Below are 27,784 nucleotides of genomic sequence, written 5' to 3' on the forward strand. Positions count from 1 at the left end.
ATATGTTGTCTGGTCTCACCATCGTCTGTCCTCTCCAGGATGTTCAGCAAGTCAGCCATCTCAATGGACAGCTCATCTGGCTCCTGAGACGAGTACGACTGAATACACTGGACCTGGGGAGAAGCTGACCGCACACACACACCATGGCACAATAATAGCATACACTATATACACAAAAGTATGTGGACACCCCTTCAAATTAGTGGATTTGGCTATTTCTACCACATCCGTTGCTGACAGGTTTATAAAATAGAGCACACAGCCATGCAATCTCCATAGACAAACATTGGCAGTAGCATGGTCTTACTGAAGAGCTCAGTGACTTTCAAAGTGGCACCGTCATAGGATGCCATCTTTCCAACAAGTCAGTTCGTCAAATTTCTTCCCTGCTAGGGCTTCCCCGGTCAACTACGCTGTTATTGTGAAGTGGAAACGTTTAGGAGCAACAACGGCTCAGCCGCGAAGTGGTAGGCCACACAAGCACACAGAACAGGACTGCCGAGTGCTGAAGTGCATAGCATGTAAAAATCGTCTGTCCTCGGTTGCAACACTCACTATCGAGTTCCAAACTGCCTCTGGAAGCAACATCAGCACTATAACTGTTCGTCGGGAGCTTAATGAAATAGGTTTCCATGGCCGAGCAGCCACACACAAGCCTAAGATCACCATGCGCAATGCCAAGCATCAGCTGGAGTGGTGTAAAGCTCACCGCCATTGGAATCTGGAGCACTGGAAACGCACTCTCTGAAGTGATGAATCACTCTTTACTAGAGGTCGACCGATTAATCGGAATGACCGATTAATTAGGGCCGATTTCAAGTTTTCATAACAAATCGGAAATCGGTATTTTTGGACACCGATTTGGCCGATTATTTTTATTTATTTTTACACATTTATTTAACTAGGCAAGTCAGTTAAGAACACATTCTCATTTTCAATGACGGCCTAGGAACGGTGGGTTAACTGCCTTGTTCAGGGGCAGAACGACAGATTTTTACATTGTCAGCTCGGGGATTCAATCTTGCAACCTTATGGTTAATTAGTCCAACGCTCTAACCACCTGCCTCTCATTGCACTCCACGAGGAGCCTGCCTGTTACGCGAATGCAGTAAGAAGCCAAGGTAAGTTGCTAGCTAGCATTAAACTTATCTTATAAAAAACAATCAATCAATCATAATCACTAGTTAACTACACATGGTTGATGATATTACTAGTTTATATAGCGTGTCCTGCGTTGCATATAATCGATGCGGTGCGCATTCGCGAAAAAGGTACCTAACCATAAACATCAATGCCTTTCTTAAAATCAATACACAGAAGAATGTATTTTTAAACCTGCATATTTAGCTAAAAGAAATCCAGGTTAGCAGGCAATATTAACCAGGTGAAATTGTGTCACTTCTCTTGCGTTCATTGCACGCAGAGTCAGGGTATATGCAACAGTTTGGGCCGCCTGGCTCGTTGCGAACTAATTTACTAGAATTTTACGTAATTATGACATAACATTGAAGGTTGTGCAATGTAACAGGAATATTTAGACTTATGGATGCCACCCGTTAGATAAAATACGGAACGGTTCCGTATTTCACTGGAAGAATAAATGTTTTGTTTTCGAGATGATAGTTTCCGGATTCGACCATATTAATGACCTAAGGCTCGTATTTGTGTGTGTTATGTAATAATTAAGTCTATGATTTGATAGAGCAGTCTGACTGAGCGATGGTAGGCACCAGCATGCTCGTAAGCATTCATTCAAACAGCACTTTCGTGCGTTTTGCCAGCAGCTCTGCTGTTCATGACTTCAAGCCTATCAACTCCCGAGATTAGGCTGGTGTAACCGATGTGAAATGGCTAGCTAGTTAGCGGGGTGCGCGGTAATAGCGTTTCAAACGTCACTCACTCTGCGACTTGGGAGTAGTTATTCCCCTTGCTCTGCATGGGTAACGCTGCTTCGAGGGTGGCTGTTGTCGATGTGTTCCTCGTTCGAGCCCAGGTAGGAGCGAGGAGAGGGACGGAAGCTATACTGTTACACTGGCAATACTAAAGTGCCTATAAGAACATCCAATAGTCAAAGGTATATGAAATACAAATGGTAGAGAGAGAAATAGTCCTATAATTCCTATAATAACTACAACCTAAAACTTCTTACCTGGGAATATTGAAGACTCATGTTAAAAGGAACCACCAGCTTTCATATGTTCTCATGTTCTGAGCAAGGAACTTAAACGTTAGCTTTCTTACATGGCACATATTGCACTTTTACTTTCTTCTCCAACACTTTGTTTTTGCATTATTTAAACCAAATTGTTTCATTATTTATTTGAGGCTAAATTGATTTTATTGATGTATTATATTAAGTTAAAATAACTGTTCATTCAGTATTGTTGTAATTGTCATTATTACAAATAAATAAATAGGCATCGGCTTTTTTGGGTCCTCCAATAATCGGTATCGGTGTCGAAAAATCATAATCGGTCGACCTCTACTCTTCACCATCTGGCAGTCCGACGGACAAATCTGGGTTTGGCAGATGCTAGGACAACGCTACCTGCCCCAATGCATAGTGCCAACTGTAAAGTTTGGTGGATGAGGAATAATGGTCTGGGGTTGTTTTTCATAATTCGGGCTAGGCCCCTTAGTTCCAGTGAAGAGAAATCTAAACTCAACAGCATACAATGACATTCTAGATGATTCTGTGCGTCCAACTTTGTGGCAACAGTTTGGAGAAGGCCCTTTCCTGTTTCAGCATGACAACGTCCCTGTGCACAAAGCGAGGTCCATACAGAAATTGTTTGTTGAGATTGGTGTGGAAGAACTTGACTGGCTTGCACAGAGCCCTGACCTCAACCCCATCAAACACCTTTGAGATGAATTGGAACGCTGACTGCGAGCCCGGCCTAATCGCCCAACATCACTAATAATATTGTGGCTGACTGGAAGCAAGTCCCCGCAACAATGTTCCAACATCTAGTGMAAATCCTTCCCAGAAGGGTGGAGGCTGTTATAGCAGCAAAAGGGGGGGACCAACTCCATATTAATGCCCATGATTTTGGAATGAGATGTTCGACGAGCAGGTGTCCACATACCTTTGGTCATGTAGTGTATATACCACCTGGTATTTGGTACCTAAGAGTTCAGCTGTGAGTAGTGGATGTCATCTCTGAGTCGGTGTGTGGCATCTTTGTGTATGTCTCACCTGGTTGATGGGCGCTGGTGGACATGAATCGCGTGCGGCGATTTGGCGTGAGAGCACAGATCCACCGCAGCTTATCACTCCTGGCAGCAGCACACAGGAACACATGGGAGATTGATCCGTTATAAACAATGACATACAGAGAAATACTGTACAGAGTACACTAGGTGCCGAGGGGTCTTGAGACTCATATACACTGCTCAAAAAAATAAAGGGAACACTTAAACAACACAATGTAACTCCAAGTCAATCACACTTCTGTGAAATCAAACTGTCCACTTAGGAAGCAACACTGATTGACAATAAATTTCACATGCTGTTGTGCAAATGGAATAGACAAAAGGTGGAAATTATAGGCAATTAGCAAGACACCCCCAATAAAGGATTGATTCTGCAGGTGGTGACCACAGACCACTTCTCAGTTCCTATGCTTCCTGGCTGTTGTTTTGGTCACTTTTGAATGCTGGCGGTGCTCTCACTCTAGTGGTAGCATGAGACAGAGTCTACAACCCACACAAGTGGCTCAGGTAGTGCAGCTCATCCAGGATGGCACATCAATGCGAGCTGTGGCAACAAGGTTTGCTGTGTCTGTCAGCGTAGTGTCCAGAGCATGGAGGCGCTACCAGGAGACAGGCCAGTACATCAGGAGACGTGGAGGAGGCCGTAGGAGGGCAACAACCCAGCAGCAGGACCGCTACCTCCGCCTTTGTGCATAGAGGAGCACTACCAGAGCCCTGCAAAATGACCTCCAGCAGGCCACAAATGTGCATGTGTCAGCATATGGTCTCACAAGGGCTCTGAGGATCTCATCTCGGTACCTAATGGCAGTCAGGCTACCTCTGGCGAGCACATGGAGGGCTGTGCGGCCCCACAAATAAATGCCACCCCACACCATGACTGACCCACCGCCAAACCGGTCATGCTGGAGGATGGTGCAGGCAGCAGAACGTTCTCCACGGCGTCTCCAGACTCTGTCACGTCTGTCACATGTGCTCATGTGCTCAGTGTGAACCTGCTCTCATCTGTGAAGAGCACAGGGCGCCAGTGGCGAATTTGCTAATCTTGGAGTTCTCTGGCAAATGCCAAACGTCCTGCACGGTGTTGGGCTGTAAGCACAACCCCCACCTGTGGACGTCGGGCCCTCATACCACCCTCATGGAGTCTGTTTCTGACCGTTTGAGCAGACACATGCACATTTGTGGCCTGCTGGAGGTCATTTTGCAGGGCTCTGGTAGTGCTCCTCCTTGCACAAAGGCGGAGGTAGCGGTCCTGCTGCTGGGTTGTTGCCCTCCTACGGCCTCCTCCACGTCTCCTGATGTACTGGCCTGTCTCCTGGTAGCGCCTCCATGCTCTGGACACTACGCTGACAGACACAGCAAACCTTCTTGCCACAGCTCGCATTGATGTGCCATCCTGGATGAGCTGCACTACCTGAGCCACTTGTGTGGGTTGTAGACTCCGTCTCATGCTACCACTAGAGTGAGAGCACCGCCAGCATTCAAAAGTGACCAAAACATCAGCCAGGAAGCATAGGAACTGAGAAGTGGTCTGTGGTCACCACCTGCAGAATCACTCCTTTATTGGGGGTGTCTTGCTAATTGCCTARAATTTCCACCTTTTGTCTATTCCATTTGCACAACAGCATGTGAAATTTATTGTCAATCAGTGTTGCTTCCTAAGTGGACAGTTTGATTTCACAGAAGTGTGATTGACTTGGAGTTACATTGTGTTGTTTAAGTGTTCCCTTTATTTTTTTGAGCAGTGTATATATAATACTGTTAGTTGTAGTCACTCACATGCTGGAGGTCTTGAGCATGTAGTTGACAGGCCTCTCCTCCTGGTTCTCCAGGAGTTTCAGGTTGAACACATTGGCCAGCATCTGACCCTGGTCTTCCAGGTCCTCAGTCCTCAGCATGGCCCGCGTGCACGAGTCCAGCACCTGGAACTTCTCACCACTAACACACATACATACATACATYAATATAAACAATGCCTGCTGTGAGCACAGGGCAGTTTGGCAGGTAGTAGACTTCGAAACTGCCTGTATACAAAATGATGTGACGTGGGGGGGAGCAATAGAAAGTCCCAGACTGAAAGTGGGTGTGCTGTGACCCCCAATGACCACTAGCTGTCTGTGTGATGATGTCATGTGCTGACCTGGAGCTGCGCTTGGTGATGAGCAGCAGGTTGTTGAAGAGGAACAGGTAGACAGGGTGGTGGAGCTTCTTGCTCCGCATGGTCCTAGTGCTCTTGGGCCCGGCCATCTGCTGCACCTCACCCTTCTTCAGCAGCCAGCGGGAGTGGGAAATCACCGGCACCGACTGGAGGGAAAGGGTCACAGTTCACAAGGTCAGAGTTCAACTCAGGGTTATTAGAAATCATGGAGATCTTCTTTTATTTTTATACAATCGACCTCAAAGTATTCAAACAGACAATGAACCTAACTGCGATAGATAACCTTTGACTAAGTCTGTGTCAGTCTGGCAGTGTAACTGTTTTACTATACAGAATATAGACATGTTGTCACATGACTGGCAGCTGCAGGTACCTTAGACTTGAACTCCAGTGTTTTCTCAATGCTGATGAGTTCCTCTGTACGACTCATCTTCCTCACACCCTCGTTGCACTCCTTCACAATCTGACATGCACACAAACAAACCCTTAAATAAGGAACACATCCCAAGGTTCCCTTGGAATTGAATATAGTCAGTTAAAACTTCTTCTTAATAGGGGGCGCTATTTTCACTTTGGGAAAAAATCGTGCCCAAATTAAACGGCCTCGTATTCTGTTCTAGATCATACAATATGCATATTATTATTACTATTGGATAGAAAACACTGAAGTTTCTAAAACTGATTGAATTATATCTGTGAGTAAAACAGAACTCATTTGGCAGCAAACTTCCAAACAGGAAGTGAAAATTCTGAAAATGGGGCTCTGTGTCAGGGCCTGCCTATTCAACTGGCTTATATTTATGGATCTGTATGCACTTCATACGCCTTCCACTAGATGTCAACAGGCAGTAGAATGTTGAATGGGGTGTCTAGCTTGATGTGAGACCGAATGAGAGCTTTTGGAGTGACAGGTCCGCTCTTTTGGCAGGGACCAAAAAAGTGTGCACCAGGGAACCTCACATTGTCTTCTGAAATGCGTTAGGTATACACGACGAAATGCTCCGGCTCTGATTTTATTGGATACATATGAGAAAAACATCATAAAGTAGGATTTTCAACCAAGTTTGACCAGTTTATTCGACGTTTATTGGGACTTTTGGAATTTTTCGTTCCATGCGCTAAGATTTCTTGGACATGTGCCCTCCACATGACTAGCCAAAGTTACTAATTCTACAGAAGAAATGGACATTCTAAAACAAAACAACGATTTATTCTGGAACTAGGACTCCTTGCACAACATTCTGATGGAAGATCATCAAAAGTAAGAGAATATTTATGATGTTATTTCGTATTTTTGTGGTTTGTGTTGGCTCCAACAAGGCGGAGAATTGTTGGGCGCTGTCTCACAATATTGCATGCTGTACGTTATACTAAAGTTAGATTTTAAAATCTAACACAGCGGTTGCATTAAGAACCAGTGTATCTTTCATTTGCTGTACAACATGTATTTTTTAGTAACGTTTATGATGAGTTTTTTGGTTAGATTACGTGACTGTCCAAAATTTCTCCGGACAATTTGGTGCATCATGGCTACGTATTCACAATGTAAAACCACGATTTGTACCTCTAAATATGCACATTTTCGAACAAAACATAAATGTATTGTATAACATGATGTTATAAGACTGTCATCTGATGAAGTTGTTCAAAGGTTAGTGATACATTTTATCTCTATTTGTGGGTTTTGTGAAAGCTATGTTGGCGGTGAATAAATGGCGTTGTGTGTTTGGCTATTGTGGTGAGCTAATATAAATATATATTGTGTTTTCGCTGTAAAACATTTTAAAAATCGGAAATGATGGCTGGATTCACAAGATGTTTATCTTTCATTTGCTGTATTGGACTTGTGATTTCATGAAATTATATTATATTATATGATATCCCTGTGGCGCTAGGCTAGGCTATGCTAGTCAGCTTTTTTGATGAGGAGGATCCCGGATCCGGGAGAGAGAAGCGGTAGAGGTTATTAAAGACATGCTCCGGAACTTTGGTGACTAAGCATTTTTTAAACCTCCCGCTTTGGGCTGGATGTGTCAATGTGTAGTTTATGTAAGGGATAATCAACGAGGGGCTATGCGTTCTATGGAAAATAATGAATGACATGGAAGGTTTCCAAGACGCGCTAACGGAGTGAAACCCCAAGTTGATTATCCTTTTAATACCATGGCTATAATTTAACACATTTGCCACTAGAAATATGTTAATTTGTCAGTAGAAATGTGTTCAACACCCACTGAAGTATCTAGCAAGTTTACTAGATAGCTACAGTAGTTGCCGTGGTAACCAAACAGACTTGCTAGTTTAGCTAACCAAACCATCAGTCGTAGCTTGCTATTATGAAAATCGAATTCAACAGCAGCTCAAACAAACATGTAAAAATGAAATATAACCATTGAATTCTGACGTGCAAATATATCATGCGTTATAGGGACATAATGGGTACTCTAGAATGCCATTCAAGCCAATCAGAAAGGAGTATTCAACAATGCCATTGTACAAACATGCATAATCTACAAACAGAATTACTGTCTTATCTCAATTAGCCACAAATTCCCTAGTTTGAAGGCGACTCTTTACTGGAAGCTAAGCGGCGCCATTGTCCCTACACGGGGGCCGACCCCCTAGCAATTCCAGTTCTAGCCAATGAGCTTCAGCCCTCGCCATTTGAGAGGCAACTAGCAAGGTGCACAGACAGAAGAGCGAGAGAGAGCAATGATGTGGTTAACATGTCTGCACATATGTGACGTAGTACTACATTTTCGGGCATCACTTTTGGCTCGTAAGCGCTACTTTCAGAACTACTGGCAAAAAATGTATACAAAAGTACCGGAGAATCTTTTAAACAGAACATTACTGGGAGGCAAATAATATATGCAAAATGTGTGTCCAAAGGAATGGGTGCTGAACCTGTTTCAGAGCGCAAACCCTATGTTTATGTAGAGGCTATGCTCCAATTAAAACCACATTCCTTTGTTTGTGGCGACGACAATTAACCTCATCATGACAATCATCATTCCATACAAAGCATAGAGAGGCGTGACAAGACTAAGTCTTCTCAAAATGATGAACGGCGATGATTTTTTTCTGATGTAACACTCAACACCATGACATGCCCTGAGCCTATAATCACCACCGGCACTACTTCCTCCAACACACCCCAGGCCAGTACTGAACCAAATCCAGCACGCTTTCATCTCTCCCAGACTGGTTTGGTACTGTAAACTGGTCTGGTACTGTTACTGTACCTGCGTCAGTACTGGACCCAAGCAAAGTCAGCACCCCTCCCTACTCTACCTGCTCCAGCTGCTGGTGAGCCTTGATGGCATTAGCCTCAATCTCTGAATTCTCCTCTGCCTTCTTCAGAATGTTCTGCAAGCAAACACAGCATCAGAAGTTAAAAGCAAAACCTACATCCTGAAWAATGATACTGCAATATGTTAGCACACAGTAAAGCATTATCACAACTATTATTAACTTTTAAGAAACGCCATGTTTACCTGGACCAGCATTTTGAGTCGTGTGATCCTCTGGAAGGGGAGGATGAGGAAGGATGTGAAGGACAGGCCTCGGACACACGGATGGTTCTCCAACTGAGCCATGGCCTCGCGGAATAACTGATTTCCCTGTCTGGACAAAACACAGGCATGTTCAAACCACCACAAAGACAGCCAACACAAAACACAGGCATGTTCAAACAACCCCAGTCTGAATCAATGATGTTGTCTGACCACATACGGTCTACGCAGAGTAGACAAGCTTCAGAGTTGATAGATGTTGCAGCAGACTACTATACTACATGAGCAACAAACAGTGTTGCCAACTAATTTTCAGGGAAAGTTGCTTGAGGCAGGTTGATTTGTTGCTAAAAGTTGCTAAATGACGTTGTGATGTCATTGCGTGATAATGTATAACTGCGTCATTATGTAGAATACACAATAACGTTACTCAAATTGACTGGCCATCTCGGCAAAAAATATGATTTGACATTTGTTCAGGTACAGACTCCCACTCTTTTCTGTACTTCTGGCTGTACAATTTTGATTGAGACAAGTTGATTTTTGTTGTAAGTTCTTTTCAAGATCAAACATTCGTGACCAACTATATTCATTGGGTTTGGCTTGTCGAACCCGTACTACTGCTGCTGCAGTCGGCCAACAATGATTTGCAATTTGCTGAAATTGCTGCTGGCCTGCTGCTGCCTGTGGACGAGCTGAGCGCCTGCTGCTGACGTCACTCACAATGCACTTTTGCAGCCAGGCATGTGTGTTGTGACTGAGTGTGTGACAGAGAAAATCGTTTTTGTGTCATTTAGAGGGAAAATGCGTGCATTTTAGCGTTTGAGTCACTTTTCAAAAGTTGCTAAAAGTTCCAAATATATTTTTTAAAGTAGCTAAATTTGTTGCTAGGTGCTGATTGAAAAAAAAGCTGCCAGGGTAGTCTGAAAAGTTGCTAAATCTAGCAACAAATTGCTAAATTGGCATCACTGGCAACAAATCATCACACTGACTTCATCCAACCAAGTCCAAACACACAGACCACCTTTCCATACGATGTGTCCTACGAAAAACCACAGCCACCTGTAGACTATGACTTCACACTGTCTTGGCAACAGCAGAGGTCCAGCAGAGGTCTCCCTCGCTAAAGTTAGCTTGATCTCTAGCTCAGCAAGCTTAGTTCTTTCCACACAGTGTTTAATAAGAATTAGAGTTTTTTTTGCATAGAGAGGACAACAATCGCCTTTACCAAATTTTGACGCAAACTACGTGCAGCCTGTCAATAATCTGGTTAGGAATGAGAGGCATCAGTGAAAACCTCTTAAGAATCTCCCAGCCAGCAGGGCAAAACAGCTGCTCACACTAACGTCACCAATACCTTGGTGACTCAGAGCACAGTCACTGACGTTCTGTATGTCATTAATGGTCGTTAATGCTATGCCGATGATCGCTATATCACATTATATGGAACATGTCAATACAGCACATACCGGTAACTGCCAAAATAATGGAAACACTTGAGTAAATTATGGATACAAAGTACATTGAAAGTAAGTGCTTCCACACAGGTGTTGTTCCCGAGTTAATGAAGCTATTAACATCCCATTGTGCTTAGGTTCACGTATAAAAATGCTGGGCAGTCCATTATTTTGGCTACCATGGCTATTCCCCCAAAGGATGACAATGCCCCCATCCACAGGGCATGATTGGCCACTGAATGGTTTGATGGAAGAATGTTGGAGGGATGCGACACCAGAGTTCCAGACACATGTAGAATCGAAGCTATTCTGGCTCATGGTGGCCTAACACCGTATTAAATCAAATAAAATGTTATTTGTCACATGCGCCGAATACAACAGGTGTAGATCTTACAGTGAAATGCGTACTTACAAGCCCTTAACCAACAATGCAGTTATGAAAATTGAGTGTTAAGAAAGTATTTACTAAAATCAACTGAATCAAAAAAATAACAATAAAATAAACAGTAACAAGACTATATTCAGGGGGTACCGAGTCAATGCACAGGTTAGTCGAGGTAATATGTACATGTAGGTAGACGTAAAGGGACTATGCATAGATAATAAACAGAGAGTAGCAGCAGTGTAAAAATGGAGGTGGGGCAATGCAAATAGACCAGGTAGCCATTTGATAAGCTGTTCAGGAGTCTTATGGCTTGGGGGTAGCAGCTGTTAAGAAGCCTTTTGGACCTAGACTTGGCGCTCCGGTACCGCTTGCCGTGCGGTAGCAGAGAGAACAGTCTATTACTCGGGTGGCTGGAGTCTTTGGCAATTTTTAAGGCCTTCCTCTGACACCGCCTGGTATAGAGGTCCTGGATGGCAGGAAGCTTGGCCCCAGTGATGTGCTGGGCCGTACGCACTACCCTCTGTAGTGCCTTGCGGTCGGAGGCCGAGCAGTTACCATATCAGGTCAGGATGCTCTCGATGGTGCAGCTGTAGAACTTTTTGAGGATCTGAGGACCCATGCCAAATCTTTTCAGTCTCCTGAGGGTAATAGGCATTGTCGTGCCTTCTTCACAACTGTCTTGGTGTGTTTGGACCATGATAGTTTGTTGGTGATGTGGACACCAAGGAACTTGAAGCTCTCAACCTGTTCCACTACAGCCCTGTCGATGAGAATGGGGGGCGTGCTCGGTCCTCATTATCCTGTAGTCCACAATCATCTCATTTGTCTTGATCACGTTGAGGGAGAGGTTGTTGTCCTGACACCACATGGCCAGGTCTCTGACCTTCTCCCTATAGGCTGTCTCATCGTTGTCGGTGATCAGGCCTACTACTACTGTTGTGTCATCCGCAAACTTGATGATGGTGTTGGAGTTGTGCCTGGCCATGCAGTCATGAGTGAACAGGGAGTACATGAGGGGACTGAGCACGTTCATTTTGTAGAATTTCTTTCTTTCTTAATGTGTTTGAGACAATCAGTTGTGTTGTGACAAGATAGGGATGGTATACAGAAGATAGCCCTATTTGGTAAAAGATCAAGTCCATATTATGTCAAGAACAGCTCAAATAAGCAAAGAGAAACGACAGTCCATCTGTCACGATCGTCTTGCGGAGAGAGAGAGGACCAAGGCGCAGCGTGTGCCAAATACATTCTCTTTTATTTAGAGAAGGAAAAACCAAGAAACGAACACTGATAACAAACTAAACAAAACAACAAACGACCGTGAAGCTAACGACGTAAGTGCATAACACAAGCAACAAACGTACAACATAGACATTTACCCACAAAACCCAAATGCCTATGGCTGCCTTAAATATGGCTCTCAATCAGAGACAAATAAACCACAGCTGCCTCTAATTGAGAACCAATCTAGGCAGCCATAGACATACAAACACCTAGACAAGACACTGATCCATTAAACGTACAAACCCCTAGACAAACCAAAACACATACATTCCCCATGTCACACCCTGACCTAAATAAAACAAAGATAACTAAGGCCAGGGTGTGACACCATCATTACTTTAAAGACATTTAGGTCAGTCATTACAGAACATTTCAAGAACTTTGAAAGTATCTTCAAGTGCAGTCGCAAAAACCCTCAAGCACTATGATGAAACTGGCTCTCATGAGGACCACCACAGGAAAGGAAGACCCAGAGTTACCTCTGCTGCAGAGGAGAGCTTTACAGAGTTCAAATAACAGACATCTCAACATCAACTGTTCATAGGAGACTGCGTAAATCAGGCCTTCATGGTCAATTTCTGCAAAGAAACCACTACTAAAGGACACCAATAAGAAGAATAGACTTGCTTGGGCCAAGAAACATGAGCAATGGACATTAGACTGGTGGAAATCTGTTCTTTGGTCTGATGAGTTCAAATGTAAAATTTTTGGTTCCAACCGCAGTGTCTTTGTGAGACGGAGAGTAGGTGAACGGATGATCTCCAATGGGGGGTTCCCACTGTGAAGCATGGAGGAGGAGCTGTGATGGTGTGGGGGTGCTTTGCTGGTGATACTGTCAATTATTTATTTAGAATTCAAGGCACACTTAACCACCATGGCCACAGCATTCTGCAGCGATACACCATTCCATCTGGGTTGCGCTTAGTGGGACTATCATTTGTTTTTCAACAGGAAAATGACCCAACACCCCTCCAGACTGTAGAAGGGCTATTTGACCAAGAAGGAGAGTGATGGAGTGCTGCATCAGATTACCTAGCCTCCATAATCACCCAACCTCAACCCAATTGAGATGGTTTGGGATGAGTTGGACCGCAGAGTGAAGGAAAAGCAGCCAACAAGTGCTCAGCATATGTGGGAACTCCTTCAACACTGTTGGAAAAGCATTCCAAGCGAAGCTGGTTGAGAGATTACCAAGAGTGTGCAAAGCTGTCATCAAGGCAAAGAGTGGCTATGTTGAAGAATTTCAAATATAAAATATGTTTTGATTTGTTTAACACTTTTTTTTGCTTACTACATGATTCCATATGTGTTATTTCATAGTTTTGATGTCTTCACTATTATTATTATTACAGCTGCCATACCAACCACAACACCATCTATTGTACTACTGCACAGAGAGGTTACACAACATATGGTACTACTGTAGACATTAGTTGGAGGGGTACCCACAGAATGCGTCGGTAATTCTTCTCCTGATACACCTGGTTGATGACGTAGGTGATAAAGACGTGGAAGTGCTTGACGGCGTGGTGGTGGACGATGTCACACACCTCTGAGATCTGGAGGGACTGTTCGATGCGGTTCTCCAGGTCCATCAGGAACCTAAGGAAGGATGTATAGTACGGCATCAGCAGCAGGGGACAGGTGAATAAATGTCACCGTACAACTATTACAGTATGATATGGAATGAAAGATGATTAAGGACTTGTTTGCTTTTTACTTTCAGAAAGCTTAACAGCAGTTTAGTGGGGTCAGTAGTCAAACATTGCAGAGAGGATGGGGTGCTGATTAGTCACACACACAAACGCTTCTCTTACCTCTCGCTGGCCTTCATCACCTCTTCAATGTTGGAGAACAGGAAGTGCATGTCTGATTGGCTGAGTGTGTTGACCAGCACAGGGTTCTTCAGGAAGTGGGTCTCCAGCACCTCCAGACTCTTGTAGTAGGACGCCTCTGAGGTTACCAGCTCAAACATGGCCTAGAGAAGAGAGAGAGGACACAGGTCAAGAAGGCACTCACTTACCATTCAGGTAAGACCTCTCTGAACTTTTACCCTACAGTATAACCTTTCACCTCTCTCTCTGCTGTACAGCCCTTCCCTCTACTGTATGACCTTTGACCTCACACCTCTTGTATGATGATCTCTCTCTGCGGTAGCTGGGTGAGCAGGCCGCTCTGCTGCACAACCTCCAGGTTCTGCCACAGACTCAGAGAGCGGGAGGTGTTCCTCAGCTGCAGCTGCAGGGCTGGTGGAGACGTCACCCCCAACCCTTCCTGCTGCCGTCGCTGCTCGATCTCCTGCTGTTTGGATGTGTCCCGGTACTCCTGGTACAGGAAGGCTGGAGGGAAAAAAGGGACAAATAGAAAGAAAAAAGACAGAAGGAAGACAACATGAGTCTGAGCACATGGTCATGTTTGGTTGATAACAATATTATATTATTAGGGTTATTTAGCAGACACTTTAGTCTGAAGCCACATCACACAGCATATGTGGCCCATGGGGGAATCAAACTTCTAACTCACAACTACACTTTGGTGTCTTTACATTGACCCCCGTGACCTAGAACTAAAACGTTCCCTTTATATTTATGTGAAATCGTGGAGTTGTAACGACATGAGTTATTGTGTACAGTAAATTTGGAAGGAATGGATCTCATCCCCTATGAAAGAATGGATCTCATCTCCTATGAAAGAATGGATCTCATCTCCTATGAAATAATGGATCTCATCTCCTATGAAAGAATGGATCTCATCTCCTATGAAAGAATGGATCTCATCTCCTATGAAAGAATGGATCTCATCTCCTATGAAAGAATGAATCTCATCTCCTATGAAAGAATGGATCTCATCTCCTATGAAAGAATGGATCTCATCTCCTTTGAAAGAATGGATCTCATCTCCTTTGAAAGAATGGATCTCATCTCCTATGAAATAATGGATCTCATCTCCTATGAAATAATGGATCTCATCTCCTTTGCATATTGGCAGGCCACCAGTGGCTGACTGACTTCACATTTCTCTATCAGTCCTCTCTTTTCTTTCTCTTTACCTCAGCCAGTTTCAGGTGAAAGAGGGCTTGATATTTGCACATTGATAAGCGGGGTGGTTTGGCACTGTGTGTGTGTGTGTGTGTATGTGCACGCATGCATGTGTGAGTGTGTTTAGCCCTCTTACCCGACAGAGGTTAAAGGGATTGTGAAAAGCAGGAAACAGTTGCATAAGCCCCTTTAGTCAGATTCAAATGCTAACCTATTGTAGGTGGGTGTCTGGTATTGACACTTATATAAGAGAGGGAGAGAGAAAAGAGGGCTATAAAGACAAGCAGAGCGAGAGATGGAGAGAGAGGGTAAGATTGAGAGAGAAGGAGAAAGAGGCATGCCTGAACCAACATGTTGACAATAAGCACTTTCGCCCGAGTTCTTCTATTAATGCATCCTTTCAAAGGACATAACCTTGCTCTGAACTCATCTATACCCATTACTGTAAGTACAGATAACAGAGCCCCGCCACACACTAAACTTAACCTTCAACCTTGACGGATGCACAGTGAAGTTTTAAGTGATAGATGGATGGAACTTCAGGGAAATCTTGTTCTTTTTAAGGCAATGTCATAGGATAGATATGTTGTTGTTAACAGCTGTGTGTGTGTGTGTGTGTGTGTGTGTGTGTGTGTGTGTGTGTGTGTGTGTGTGTGTGTGTGTGTGTGTGTGTGTGTGTGTGTGTGTGTGTATGCATACCTGCATTCATGTGTGTACCTGCATGTGTTTGTGTGTACCACTATCTGCGCATGTGTGTGTGGTGGAACAGAGAATATCATTATGTCAGTGCAGCAGCAGCTCTGGAGGTCGAAGGGCTGTGGGTGGAATACATATGTTACCTCCAACTTGCATGGAATTGACAGTTCTACTGGCTACATTTTTCTCACCAATGTTCTTGACAATGTTGAGACTGTAGCAGATGGATTCTATTTTCAATGGTGTTGAGCCCTTTCTTTCCCCATTGCTCACCAATCTGAGTAGAGTAAGAGAGAATGAGAGAAAGAAAGAGAGAAAAAGAAAGATGAGCAAGGAGATGCTTTGACGTCAACGGCAAAGCACTGTTCATCCTATAATTTACAACAATTCGAGGACAATCATTGGAACATCTAGAGGTCTATGAGAGTCAGATTGAAAGCACTTCCTTTCACATTGTCCAAATACCATCTGTTCGTGGCCTCCTGACACTGCATGAGAAATGTTAGATATTCATATCTCAACAGGCTACCAATAGATCCTTGTTCCCACAGACATTCCATCCTCAAAATCAATAATATGCATTTTAAAAAGAAGATTCACATAAAATAAGGAATATATTCATGCCCCAAGATTTAAACCAGAGCCCAGGGACTCCTTTATGCTACCAATATGGATTTGATAGAAGGTACAGAAATGCTGCAACTCCCACTTCCTCTCATTCTACAGGCACAAAAAAAATCAGAGGACTACATGTTTATCTCCACACTGTCTAGCTCACTACATACTGTTTTAGGACTTCACTGAGCACCTCTTCAAAAGGCTCACCCTCTTCAGCATATTATTACACAGAAATAAATCACCTGCAACATACTGCACTTTCATTAATCAGTTACCAATTAGCACATAATTACCACTTGCAGAACCCAACAGTTCTTCTCCCCATCTTTTTACCTGAGTTTGACTCCCTCTACGTCGACCCCCTCTTCCGCTGGTTGCGGTGACTGTGTGTCCCCTCCGGGCTCCCGTACAGAGCAAGCGGCGGTGCATTCTGAGAGGCTCTCCATGTCTTCAGTGTGTGCGTGCATGCCATGTGTCCGGTACAACAGAGCGCTAGAAATGGAGATGGAGGAAGTGGAGCCCCCTCCACACTGACCGCTAGCTGGAGAAGCATCTGCGCTCTTCCTCCCTCCTTCTCCTCCTCCTCCTCCGCTCCTCATCCAAAGAGGGGAAGAGGCCCCGCTAGAAAGTATGTGTGGGCTCCTGGGCTCCCCGTTGCTTGGCAACACAGTTCCAGAATGGAGTGGTCGTGGAGATGTTGGCTTACTACATACAACACGTACACAGTAATAAGCAGCTGCAATAACAATAAGCAAAAGAGATATCTCTACTTGAAGATGAGGCAAATATAACTCTATCTGTATTACAGTAACAAAAAAGTATGAAAATGTATCCACTCACTACTTTAAGTCGCTCTAGATAAGAGCATCTGCTAAATGACTAAAATGTCAATTTAACTGTAACACACTCAGAAAACAGATATTCCTTGACACAATATATAGGACAAAGAGCAGTGCAGCCTGCTCTAGACTCAAATCTCACTCAATGGAAAGGCAGCTCATAAAAGACAATGATAAATTGGTTGCTTCTCAGTTTGAGTGTGTGTCTGCGTGTGAGTGTCTGGGTTTGAATCAGTCTGGCCTGGCTTATGGCGGGGCTCACCGTCGTGCCCGGGGAGATAGGGGAGTTTTCTGGAGATCAGGGACACTGAGGGTGCTGCTGCCTGACCTGCTGGCTGGGCTGGGCTCTGGGCCAGGCCTCAGAGAGACTGCAGGTCCTGAAAGAGGGAGAGAGGAAAAGAGAGAAGATAATCCTTAATTAAGGGAAAGGGGTGTGAGCAAAGAAGAAACAGTGAGTGAAGGACAAGGAAATTAAAATACTCTAGCTCTATTTTCCTATATTAAAACGCACACACAGTGAGTACAGGGCTGATTGGCAGGTGGTCATGACTTTGAAACCTCCTTTAGATGGAAGAATGTGTTGCTAGGAGAGCCTCCTGAGTTGGATTGAGGGAGAGTGTGTTTTCAGCAGATTACAGTACCCTGGGACACGTGAATAACTGGGTTTTCCTCTCAGTGCTGAACTAGTCTACTTAGTGATTGTTTTTCAATGGCACTGTTTGCCTAGCAGCTCCATTCTGGTTCTATAAAAGCTGCTGCACCACTGACTAACACCGTTCAGACCTGATTTTCCTCTGGCAAACTGACACCAAGTGGTTGTGTTAAGTGAGTGATTATCTCACGAGAACACTCACACAGTGAAATTTGATTTAGTCAGCTATAAGCTCTTGATAAACAGCTGTGTGAATCCGATTTAACAAAAGAGACATTGAGATGTGTCAACTATTGTCTATACAACTAAAACAAAGGACAATATTATATTTTGAATGTGGTWCATGAGGTCACAAACACATTGGACTTTGGGGCATTTTTGGTCAGGAAACTCCTGGTTGCTGACTCAGACAGACCATAATAATAACCCAGAACTCCTCAGAAGAATATACACTTGGCAGACTATCAATGTCACCACTTAAAGGATTAAGGGATACAGGTAAATCGAGTAGGGAGATGATGAGATAGCATTGTAAGATTCTGGCCAATGGGCATACAGTTTGAACTTTCTCAACACTCCAGTGGCCAAGGTACCTCCTGTTCTTTGACATATCTAATCTTCACTGACATGAAAGAGCTTGATAGGTCAGTGCAATCCGGGATCCTTGGGATGTCCCTACCCTAAACCTTAACCCTAACCCTTCCTTTAACCATTTACAAATGTCAATTTTAATGAGGTAGGGACAAGCCAAGGACCTCAGATTGCATGGACCAATCTGGATAGCTAGCCTTCAAATTCCCCTTTTCTGAGATTACCTCCTGCRTATTTGGGGTCAATTGCTTCCATATGTTCCAGGTTATTGTTGTAAGAGAAGTGATATGAACTGATATGCATCAGTTAAGAGCCACCTTTTTCTGCTGATCTAAGACCACAGAGGGCAAAGGCACATGTTGTTCTAGTTAAGTGATAATGCCCGAGAATCCGGTGTTTGGAGGATATATTGGCACGGGTTCGTCTTGGACCGGTAACCATACTAATATATCCTCCAAACACCAGCTTCTCTGGCATTATCACTTTTATACAACGGGTTACCAACATATTCAAATAATGATTGACATATTTTAATTGAAATCTTTATGAACTTATTCATACTGTTTCATACTTCCATGAGATATAGTTCAGACACAAATCAATGATTGGTACCCAAGCCAGCTTGTCATTCGTTCTATCGGTTGCTAGAGAGGGAACTCAGTCATTAAGTTTTTTTGTTCTAAATCTATGGACAGTCGTTCGTTCTAAAACGTTCCGTTGCCATGATGGTTGGTAACGTTCTTATCCCTTGCTTGCTAGCTAGCCAACTTTGGCTAACACAGTCACGCCTAACAGTGTAGCCAGAATAACAGCAAAGTAGCTGCGTTTGGGTTTGTTTAATCTATTGTCTAGTGATTTTTGGGGGATATATCCAAGACAATGAGCAGCTGGAGATCGAATTTCAATATTGAAACAATGTTGCAAATATCAGAGAGACCACCAGCAAGGTAATTACAAATAACCGATGTTGAAAACCATCAAAAAGAAACAGGAGATAATGTCTAGACACTTTTACCAGTGTAGATCTAGTATATAAATTGCCTGGCTGAGCTGATGAGACAGTGGATTGCGCAGTCAGATGGAACAGAGTAAATAGTCATTTCAACATCATAGATTTACCTGGCGGTAACTTCACCTCAGTAGCTATAAAACAGCCAGTCCCACACACCTCAGTAGCTATGAAACAGCCAGTCCCACACACCTCAGTAGCTATGAAACAGCCAGTCCATTCGCACACACACACACCTCAGTAGCTAGGAAACAGACAGTCCAGTCCCCCACACACCTCAGTAGCCATGAAACAGCCAGTCCAGTCCCACACACACACCTCAGTAGCTATGAAACAACAGTTCTGTCCCACACACAACCTCAGTAGCTATGAACAGCCAGTCCAGTCCCACACACCTCAGTAGCTATGAAACAGCCAGTCCAGTCCCACACACCCAGTACCTATGAAACAGCCAGTAGTCCCACACACACACCTCAGTAGCAGGAAAACAGCCAGTCCATTCGCACACACACACCAAAGTAGCTAGGAAACAGCCAGTCCATGCCACAACGCACGACACCACACACACACACACATTCAGTAGCTAGGAAACAGCCAGTCCAGTCCCACACACCACCTCAGTAGCTATGAAACAGCCAATCCAGTCCCACACAACCAACACACCTGGTAGCTAGGAAGCAGCCAGTCCAGTCCCCACACACCTCAGTAGCTAGGCAACAGCCAGTCCCACACACACACAGACCTCAGTAGCTATGAAAACAGCACAGTCCAGTCCCACACACCTCAGTAGCTAGGAAACAGCCAGTCCAGTCCCACACACACACCTATAGCTAGGAACAGCCAGTCCAGTCCCACACACACCTCAGTAGCTAGGAAACAGCCAGTCCAGTCCCACACACACCTCAGTAGCTAGGCAACAGCCAGTCCACACACACAGACCTCAGTAGCTATGAACAGCCAGTCCAGTCCCACACACCTCGTAGCTAGGAAACAGCCAGTCCAGTCCCACACACACACCTCAGTAGCTAGGAAACAGCCAGTCCAGTCCACACACACCTCAGTAGCTAGGAACAGCCAGTCCAGTCACACACACACCTCAGTAGCTATGCAACAGCCAGTCCATTCGCAACACACAACCACCTCAGTAGCTAGGAAACAGCCAGTCCAGTCCCACCACACCACACCTCAGTAGCTAGGAAACAGCCAGTCCAGTCCGACACACACTTATAGCTATGAACAGCCAGTCCATCCCACACACACCTCAGTAGCTATGAAACAGCCAGTCCAGTCCCACACACACATCAGTAGTAGGAAACAGCCAGTCCAGTCCCCAACACACAACACTCATGTAGCTAGGAAACAGCCAGTCCAGTCCGACACACCTCAGTAGCTAGGAAACAGCCAGTCCGTCCCCCACACACACACACCCAAGTAGCTAGGAAACAGCCAGTCCAGTCCCACACACACACACACATCCAGTAGCTAGGAAACAGCCAGTCCAGTCCCACACACACACCTCAGTAGCTATGAAACAGCCAACCAGTCCACACACACACACACTGAGTAGCTAGGAAGCAGCCAGTCCAGTCCCCACACACCTCAGTAGCTAGGCAACAGCCAGTCCCACACACACACAGACCTCAGTAGCTATGAAACAGCCAGTCCAGTCCCACACACCTCAGTAGCTAGGAAACAGCCAGTCCAGTCCCACACACACACACCTCAGTAGCTAGGAAACAGCCAGTCCAGTCCACACACACCTCAGTAGCTAGGAACAGCCAGTCAGTCCCACACACACCTCAGTAGCTAGGCACAGCCAGTCCCACACACACACAGACCTCAGTAGCTATGAAACAGCCAGTCCAGTCCCACACACCTCAGTAGCTAGGAAACAGCCAGTCCAGTCCACACACACACACCTCAGTAGCTAGAAACAGCCAGTCCAGTCCCACACACACCTCAGTAGCTAGGAAACAGCCAGTCCAGTCACACACACACCTCAGTAGCTATGCAACAGCCAGTCCATTCGCACACACACACACACACCTCAGTAGCTAGGAAACAGCCAGTCCAGTCCCCCACACACACACACACCTCAGTAGCTAGGAAACAGCCAGTCCAGTCCGACACACACCTTAGTAGCTATGAAACAGCCAGTCCAGTCCCACACACACCTCAGTAGCTAGGAAACAGCCAGTCCAGTCCCCCCACACACACACTCAGTAGCTAGGAAACAGCCAGTCCAGTCCGACACACCTCAGTAGCTAGGAAACAGCCAGTCCAGTCCACACAACACACACCTCAGTAGCTATGAACAGCCAGTCCAGTCCCCACACACACCTTAGTAGCTAGGAAACAGCCAGTCCAGTCCACACACACACACACACCTTAGTAGCTAGGAAACAGCCAGTCCAGTCCCACACCCACACACACACACACACACACAACACAACACACACACACAAACTCACACACAACCAAAACACGCCGCAGTCCCACACACACACACACAACACACACACACACACACACCTTAGTAGCTAGGAAACAGCCAGTCCAGTCCCATACAAGGGCACCCACAGCACTTGTTCATAGCAACATACAGAAAAAACACATCCACAATCCGGCACTAAAAGTGCAGCTGTCCCAGTACTGTAAGATCATCCACAACAAACTCCTTACTAGCCAACATGTAGGTCGCTTACACAAACATCAACCTAGCTTTCTAAACTCATCCAGCCATTACTGTACATCATTCCTGTAGATTCAAGGTTGTTTTGAGAGCATATGGGGAATGAAAAAGTTCAACAACAATTGTTATACAACTCCCATAATAAGAAAGAGCACTTGGACAGAGATAAGGTTATCCCCAAAGTGAAAATCGTAACCAGCGTTGACTAGAGGTTGAATAATGGTTTGACTTCATCTCAAAGGACTCAAATCCTTCAAGAATGAAATATCAACGGTTACAGTCTTTGATGCTTAGGTCATCTAAGAGTATCACCTCTTCTCATCCTATTTTAGAATTGTCCCATATGTTTTATGAAAAGTTTTACAACGTACTCTTGTTTAACTAGGGCACCTGACTCTCCTGACCTAACTGGTCATAAATAAAGCAATTTCCCTCACACCCTAAAAGCCTATCCCACAGGCTGGGCAAAGTCTCCCAGGGACCAGGAAAGAGTCCTGGAGAAATTAGCGGTCTGTGTCTGTTCCTGGAAACCTGCACCATGTACAGGTGTCACCTTTATTTGGGGTAATAAACAAAAATAGGGGGATGGTTGAAATAAAAACAGCATACAATACTGCCATAGAATGCACTAGTGTAGTCACACAGTTCATTGTCCAACACATTCATGTATCTGAATACTTTGTTGTTATATATATTATATATTATGGTATGTACTAAATGTTAACAACCCACTGGGCACAGACGTCAGTTCCACGTCTAGTTTTGATTTTCACTTGGTTGAGTTGTCAACTAATGTGAATTTAACTTGAATTCAACGTGAAATCAACAACAAAAAAAGTCACCCTGTTATTGAATTTCAGTTAATAGAAAACGAAATTCCCTTATGGGTTGATGACTTTTTGCAAGTCCAATCAGTTTTCCAAGTTGAATCAACGTCATCACGTGAAAACAACGTTGATTCAACCATTTTTTGCCCAGTGGGAAAGGTGTATTTCAGTGATGGTAGCTCTCCTCTCCAGCCTCAGGCTATATGAGGTTAAAGGTGGGTGGCTAGAAGAACAGGCATCACTCATATTTTAAAACATTGGAACCGGTTCCTCTGGTTTCATTAGCTCTCAGGACCGGCCTACCGTCAAGCCTGTGTTCTCTGTAGAACAATACAACCGCTCCCGTTCTCTGTAGAACAATACAACCGCTCTCGTTCTCTGTAGAACAATACAACCGCTCCCTTTCTGTGGTCTCTGTAGAACAATACAACCGCTCTCGTTCTGTGGTCTCTGTAGAACAATACAACCGCTCTCGTTCTGTGTTCTCTGTAGAACAATACAACCGCTCTCGTTCTGTGTTCTCTGTAGAACAATACAACCGCTCCCGTTCTCTGTAGAACAATACAACCGCTCCCGTTCTGTGTTCTCTGTAGAACAATACAACCGCTCCCGTTCTCTGTAGAACAATACAACCGCTCCCGTTCTGTGTTCTCTGTAGAACAATACAACCGCTCCCGTTCTCTGTAGAACAATACAACCGCTCCCTTTCTGTGGTCTCTGTAGAACAATACAACCGCTCCCTTTCTGTGGTCTATGGAACATCACAGAATAACAACTATTGATATTTTTGACAACTTTTACTTCACCACATTCCTAAAGAAAATAAAGGTACTTTTTACTCCTTACATTTCGATTGCTTAGCAGGATAGGAATATTTTCCAATTCACACAGTTATCAAGAGAACATCTCTGGTCATCCTTACTGCCTCTGATCTGGCAGACTCATTAAACGCAAATGCTTGGTTTGTAAATGATGTCTGTGTGTTTGCGCCCCTGGTTATCTGTAAAAATAAAAATAAAAATCATGCCATCTGGTTTGCTTAAAGGGATACTTCAGGATTTTGGAATGTGCAGTTGAATGGCCTTACTGAAGAGCTCAGTGACCTTTCCAACAAGTCAGTTCATCAAATGTCTGCCCTGCTAGAGCTGCCCCAGTCAACTGTAAGTCCTGTTATTGTGAAGTGGAAACGTGTAGGAGCAACAACGGCTCACCCGCAAAGTGGTAGGCCACACAAGCTCACAGAATGGTACCGCCGAGTGCTGAACCGCGTAGTGCGTAAAAATCATCTGTCCTCGGTTGCAACACTCACTACTGTTCCAAACTGACTCTGGAAGCAACGTCAGCACAAGAACTGTTCGTCGGGAGCTTCATGAAGTGGGTTTCCATGGCCGAGCAGCTCCACACAAGCCTAAGATCACCATGCGCAATGCCAATCGGTGTTGAGGAACTTGACTGGCCTGCACAGAGCCCTGACCTCAACCCCATCAAACACCTTTGTGATGAATTGGAATTCAAACTGCGAGTCAGGCCCAATCGCTCAACATCAGTTGTGGCTGAATGGAAGCAAGTCCCCGCAGCAATGTTTCAACATCTAGGGGAAAGCCTTCACAGGTGAGTGGAGGCTGTTATAGCAGCAAAGGGGGGACCAACTCCATATTAATGCCCATGATTTTGGAATGAGATGTTCAATGAGCAGCTGTCCACATATTTTTGGTCGTGTAGTGTATTTTAGCAATMAATTTACTTTTGATACTTAAGTATATTTAAAACCAAACACTTTCAGACTTTCACTCAAGTAGTATTTTACTGGGTTGCTTTCACTTTTATTTGAGTCATTTTCCATTAAGGTACCCAAAAATTGGGTAATTTTTCCACCACTGCTAAAGAGATCCAGTTAACCAACCAGCTCAGCTTTAAACTCTAGAATTAGGGCCTTACATGAAATTAGATGGAGACAAACGTCAGAACTTTCCTAAAACTGCTGTAGACATAGATTATAGCATTCCATGCTACCTAAATCCCAGGTATTTTCAAACTGAATGAGTTACTGTATTCTCAAACTTAATGACTCTCCACTGTAGCAGACAAAAGACACAGACACTTGGTGAAATTCTGAGCGGAAGGGAAGAGGGGGTATTCTATTCTTACTTTCAGGTTGTTCTGACGAGGCCAGCCTCTTCTTCCTCATGGAACGGTAGAAYCGGGAGTTCCTGCGGATGGGGGTGATGACCCTGTCATCCTCCTCATCCTCCTCGTGATTGCTGGAGTGCACCGGCGCTGCGGGCCGCTTCTCAGGGGGCTCCTGTGACTTTTGACCCCACTTGCCCCTGAACAGGGCCGTCATCGCCATGACAACTGGCTCCAAGCTCCGTTTGGGGTGTGTGTCCCACTCCTGTTCTCAGATCTGGGACTGTGGGGTTGTTCCTGTAGGGTTTGTCTTCAGGGCAGAGGAGAGCGTAGAATCCATCAAACGTTAGCCTGAATCAAGGAACAAATACTTCCCTGTKAATCTCAAGTCCCGGTGAGGCAACACAACACACACTTCAGGGCTCATTCTCACATAGGTTAGCGACTGCATGGCACACTGAGGCCCGTAGCTTTCTCTCTCTCTCCTCCCCCTGCCTTTGGGGCAGGAGTGTTGTGAGTTACCCATGGAGCCAATCAGAGTCAGCCCCCTCTCTCCTTAAGCTGAAATGATTCCGTGTATAACCCGCCCTCTCTTTTTCTTTCTACCACTATCCACGCCCAGAGGTATTCAAACTTTTGCAACGGGGACCCCATTTCTTCCGCCAGAATTTCTGGGGACACCATTTTTTCCCCCTCGCAATAATTTCTTAAAATCAGTACATTTGATCAACAAATAACTTTCAATTCATTACATTTTCATCTCTTATCGAAATGAAAAGAAACCAATAAATACATTTACATTTTTCTAATTATTTTTCTCAAAACCTTTTGTATATTGTCCCATACAATGACCTGTACTCTTAATTTGTATTTTATTTTGGCGACACCACTGCAGACCCCGACTTTGAATACCACTGCTGTACTGTCTTTATTTGGCCTGCTGAAAGACATTCCAGAGCCTAGCCTGGCCTCACCTGCATGTCTGACTGTCTCTGCTCTGCTCTTCTGTGCTTTGGAGAACCAGAAAAGCCACTTACCTGTGCCAGGGAACACTGATCCCTCCTTTAGYACTTRTCTTTATATCCCTCCTCTCAAGATCTTCGATGTGTTCCCCAGTGGTGTATACCAATTATTCTCCTGTATAGGGGTTATTGTCGCACCTCAGAGAACACACTAAAAGCCAGTACACCTGCCAGTTCTCCTGTAGGTCCTCCAGTGTGGTACAGAACTGCGTCTCCAGCTGACGTGTCGCGTGTTGTCCTTGCTTGTCGTGTGGCGGCCTCTCTAAACCCGCTCCCTTCCTTATCTCCAGGCAGCTGACCAATAGAGTTCAAAGTTCGCTCTGTATTTCTCCACGCAGTAGCAGATAGTATTCCAGGGCTCCATTATGACATAATGCAGAGAAAGAGACTCAGCGAGGCCTCGTATGAGCAGAGTGCTCGTCTCGAACCATCAAACTCCCTCCCTCTAATCAGACCAGGCGGAAAGGGGCTGGGGGTCAAACACATTTACACAACATCCAAAAGATAGGGGAAGGAAGGCTGACAGAGTAACAACACAAGTTCTCTGAAGCTGCATGTCTTATACAGAACGCCACAGGAATAACTATCTGTTTCTGTCTTGATCATCCAACCACAATAGTTATTGTGTCACTGAGAAAGATTCTCATTTCTAATAATAGATTATAGGCACAATAAGGCACAGAGATCTTCTTGARATCTCAATAAKAACAGAAACAATCTCACGTCACATCAACAAAACAACAATGGGGATGAATTTCCAGACTCACCCTACTGACTCCTCTCCTCAGACGGGCGTGGGGTGTGTTTGTGTGAATCACACAGCTTTGTTGACTGGATCTACCCAACCAATCATATTGAGCTGTTCTGTGAGGTCAAAGGTTATAGTTGGGTTGGACAGGGTTGGGGGTGTTTGGAAGGGATTTGGGGTTGAGGGAGGAACTATTTGAAGGCTCTTTTTTATTTTCCCAGAAGTACTGAGTTATGTAGTAGGATTTAGAAATGTGGAGCTAATGTTGTAAACCATGATTGACCACACACTTCTGCACAGTAGGTGGCGACATGCACCTTTAACATTGGTTTGCACACCGCCATTATATCAAACAAGAAGAAGACGAAGAAGAAGAAGAAGAAGAAGATTATAGTTGACATGAGACCAACACACTCTCCTGAGGAAACCATTCCCTGTAGGTACATACAGTATCTACATGAGTAATGTTTGAATAGAGAGAAAGTGTGTAGGGAGGAGAGGTACAGTATAAAGAAGGAAAAGAGAGAGGGAAAGTGTAAAGGATGTTTACTTATAGTGACTATCAGTACTCTCATCCTCCTTTTGTCAACAGTATATTGAAAAGGTTGGTTTCTGAACTGATAGACAGTGAGAGAGAGAGAGAGAGAGAGAGCGAGAGAGAGAGAGGGAGACGAGAGAGAGAGGAGGAGAGAGAACAGTGCAGAAAGAAAGAGAGAGATAGACAGACAGAGAGAGAGAGAGAAAGAGAGAGATGGACAGAGAGAGAGAGAGAGAGACAAACCACATGGCTACAAACCACACGGCTAACATATTGGACACATTATGGAACACAAAGCCTTCACTATTTCATCCTAGAATATCCGAGGCCTGAGGTCATCTGGCTTTGGCCTAAAGAGCAGGAACCTGAACTTCACCA

The 27,784-nt window shown here is 44.6% G+C and overlaps 1 protein-coding gene across 3 annotated transcripts in view; it reads right to left on the reverse strand.

Annotated features, from left to right (window-relative positions):
• Positions 1-26,905, reverse strand: part of ngef (neuronal guanine nucleotide exchange factor) — a 28,573-nt gene extending 1,668 nt beyond the window's left edge. The window contains exons 1-15 of one of the 3 annotated variants that reach the window (XM_023966814.2): positions 26,136-26,905; positions 25,120-25,408; positions 17,463-17,577; positions 16,695-17,066; positions 15,935-16,020; positions 14,137-14,348; positions 13,827-13,987; positions 13,459-13,611; positions 8,866-8,995; positions 8,663-8,737; positions 5,742-5,831; positions 5,351-5,514; positions 4,990-5,148; positions 3,197-3,276; positions 20-124 (exon numbers count right to left, since the gene is read on the reverse strand). In XM_023966814.2, coding sequence (XP_023822582.1) covers positions 20-124; positions 3,197-3,276; positions 4,990-5,148; positions 5,351-5,514; positions 5,742-5,831; positions 8,663-8,737; positions 8,866-8,995; positions 13,459-13,611; positions 13,827-13,987; positions 14,137-14,348; positions 15,935-16,020; positions 16,695-17,066; positions 17,463-17,577; positions 25,120-25,321 — 2,104 coding nt within the window. In that variant the 5' untranslated portion in view covers positions 25,322-25,408; positions 26,136-26,905. Of the gene's footprint in view, positions 1-19; positions 125-3,196; positions 3,277-4,989; positions 5,149-5,350; positions 5,515-5,741; positions 5,832-8,662; positions 8,738-8,865; positions 8,996-13,458; positions 13,612-13,826; positions 13,988-14,136; positions 14,349-15,934; positions 16,021-16,694; positions 17,067-17,462; positions 17,578-25,119; positions 25,569-26,135 lie in introns of those variants that run through there. The other 2 variants (XM_023966812.2, XM_023966813.2) reach the window with 2 other exon arrangements.
• Positions 26,906-27,784: the final 879 nt, after the last annotated feature.

This window comes from Salvelinus sp. IW2-2015, linkage group LG22 (genome assembly GCF_002910315.2).
Source record: "Salvelinus sp. IW2-2015 linkage group LG22, ASM291031v2, whole genome shotgun sequence".
Classification (NCBI taxonomy): domain Eukaryota; kingdom Metazoa; phylum Chordata; class Actinopteri; order Salmoniformes; family Salmonidae; genus Salvelinus; species Salvelinus sp. IW2-2015.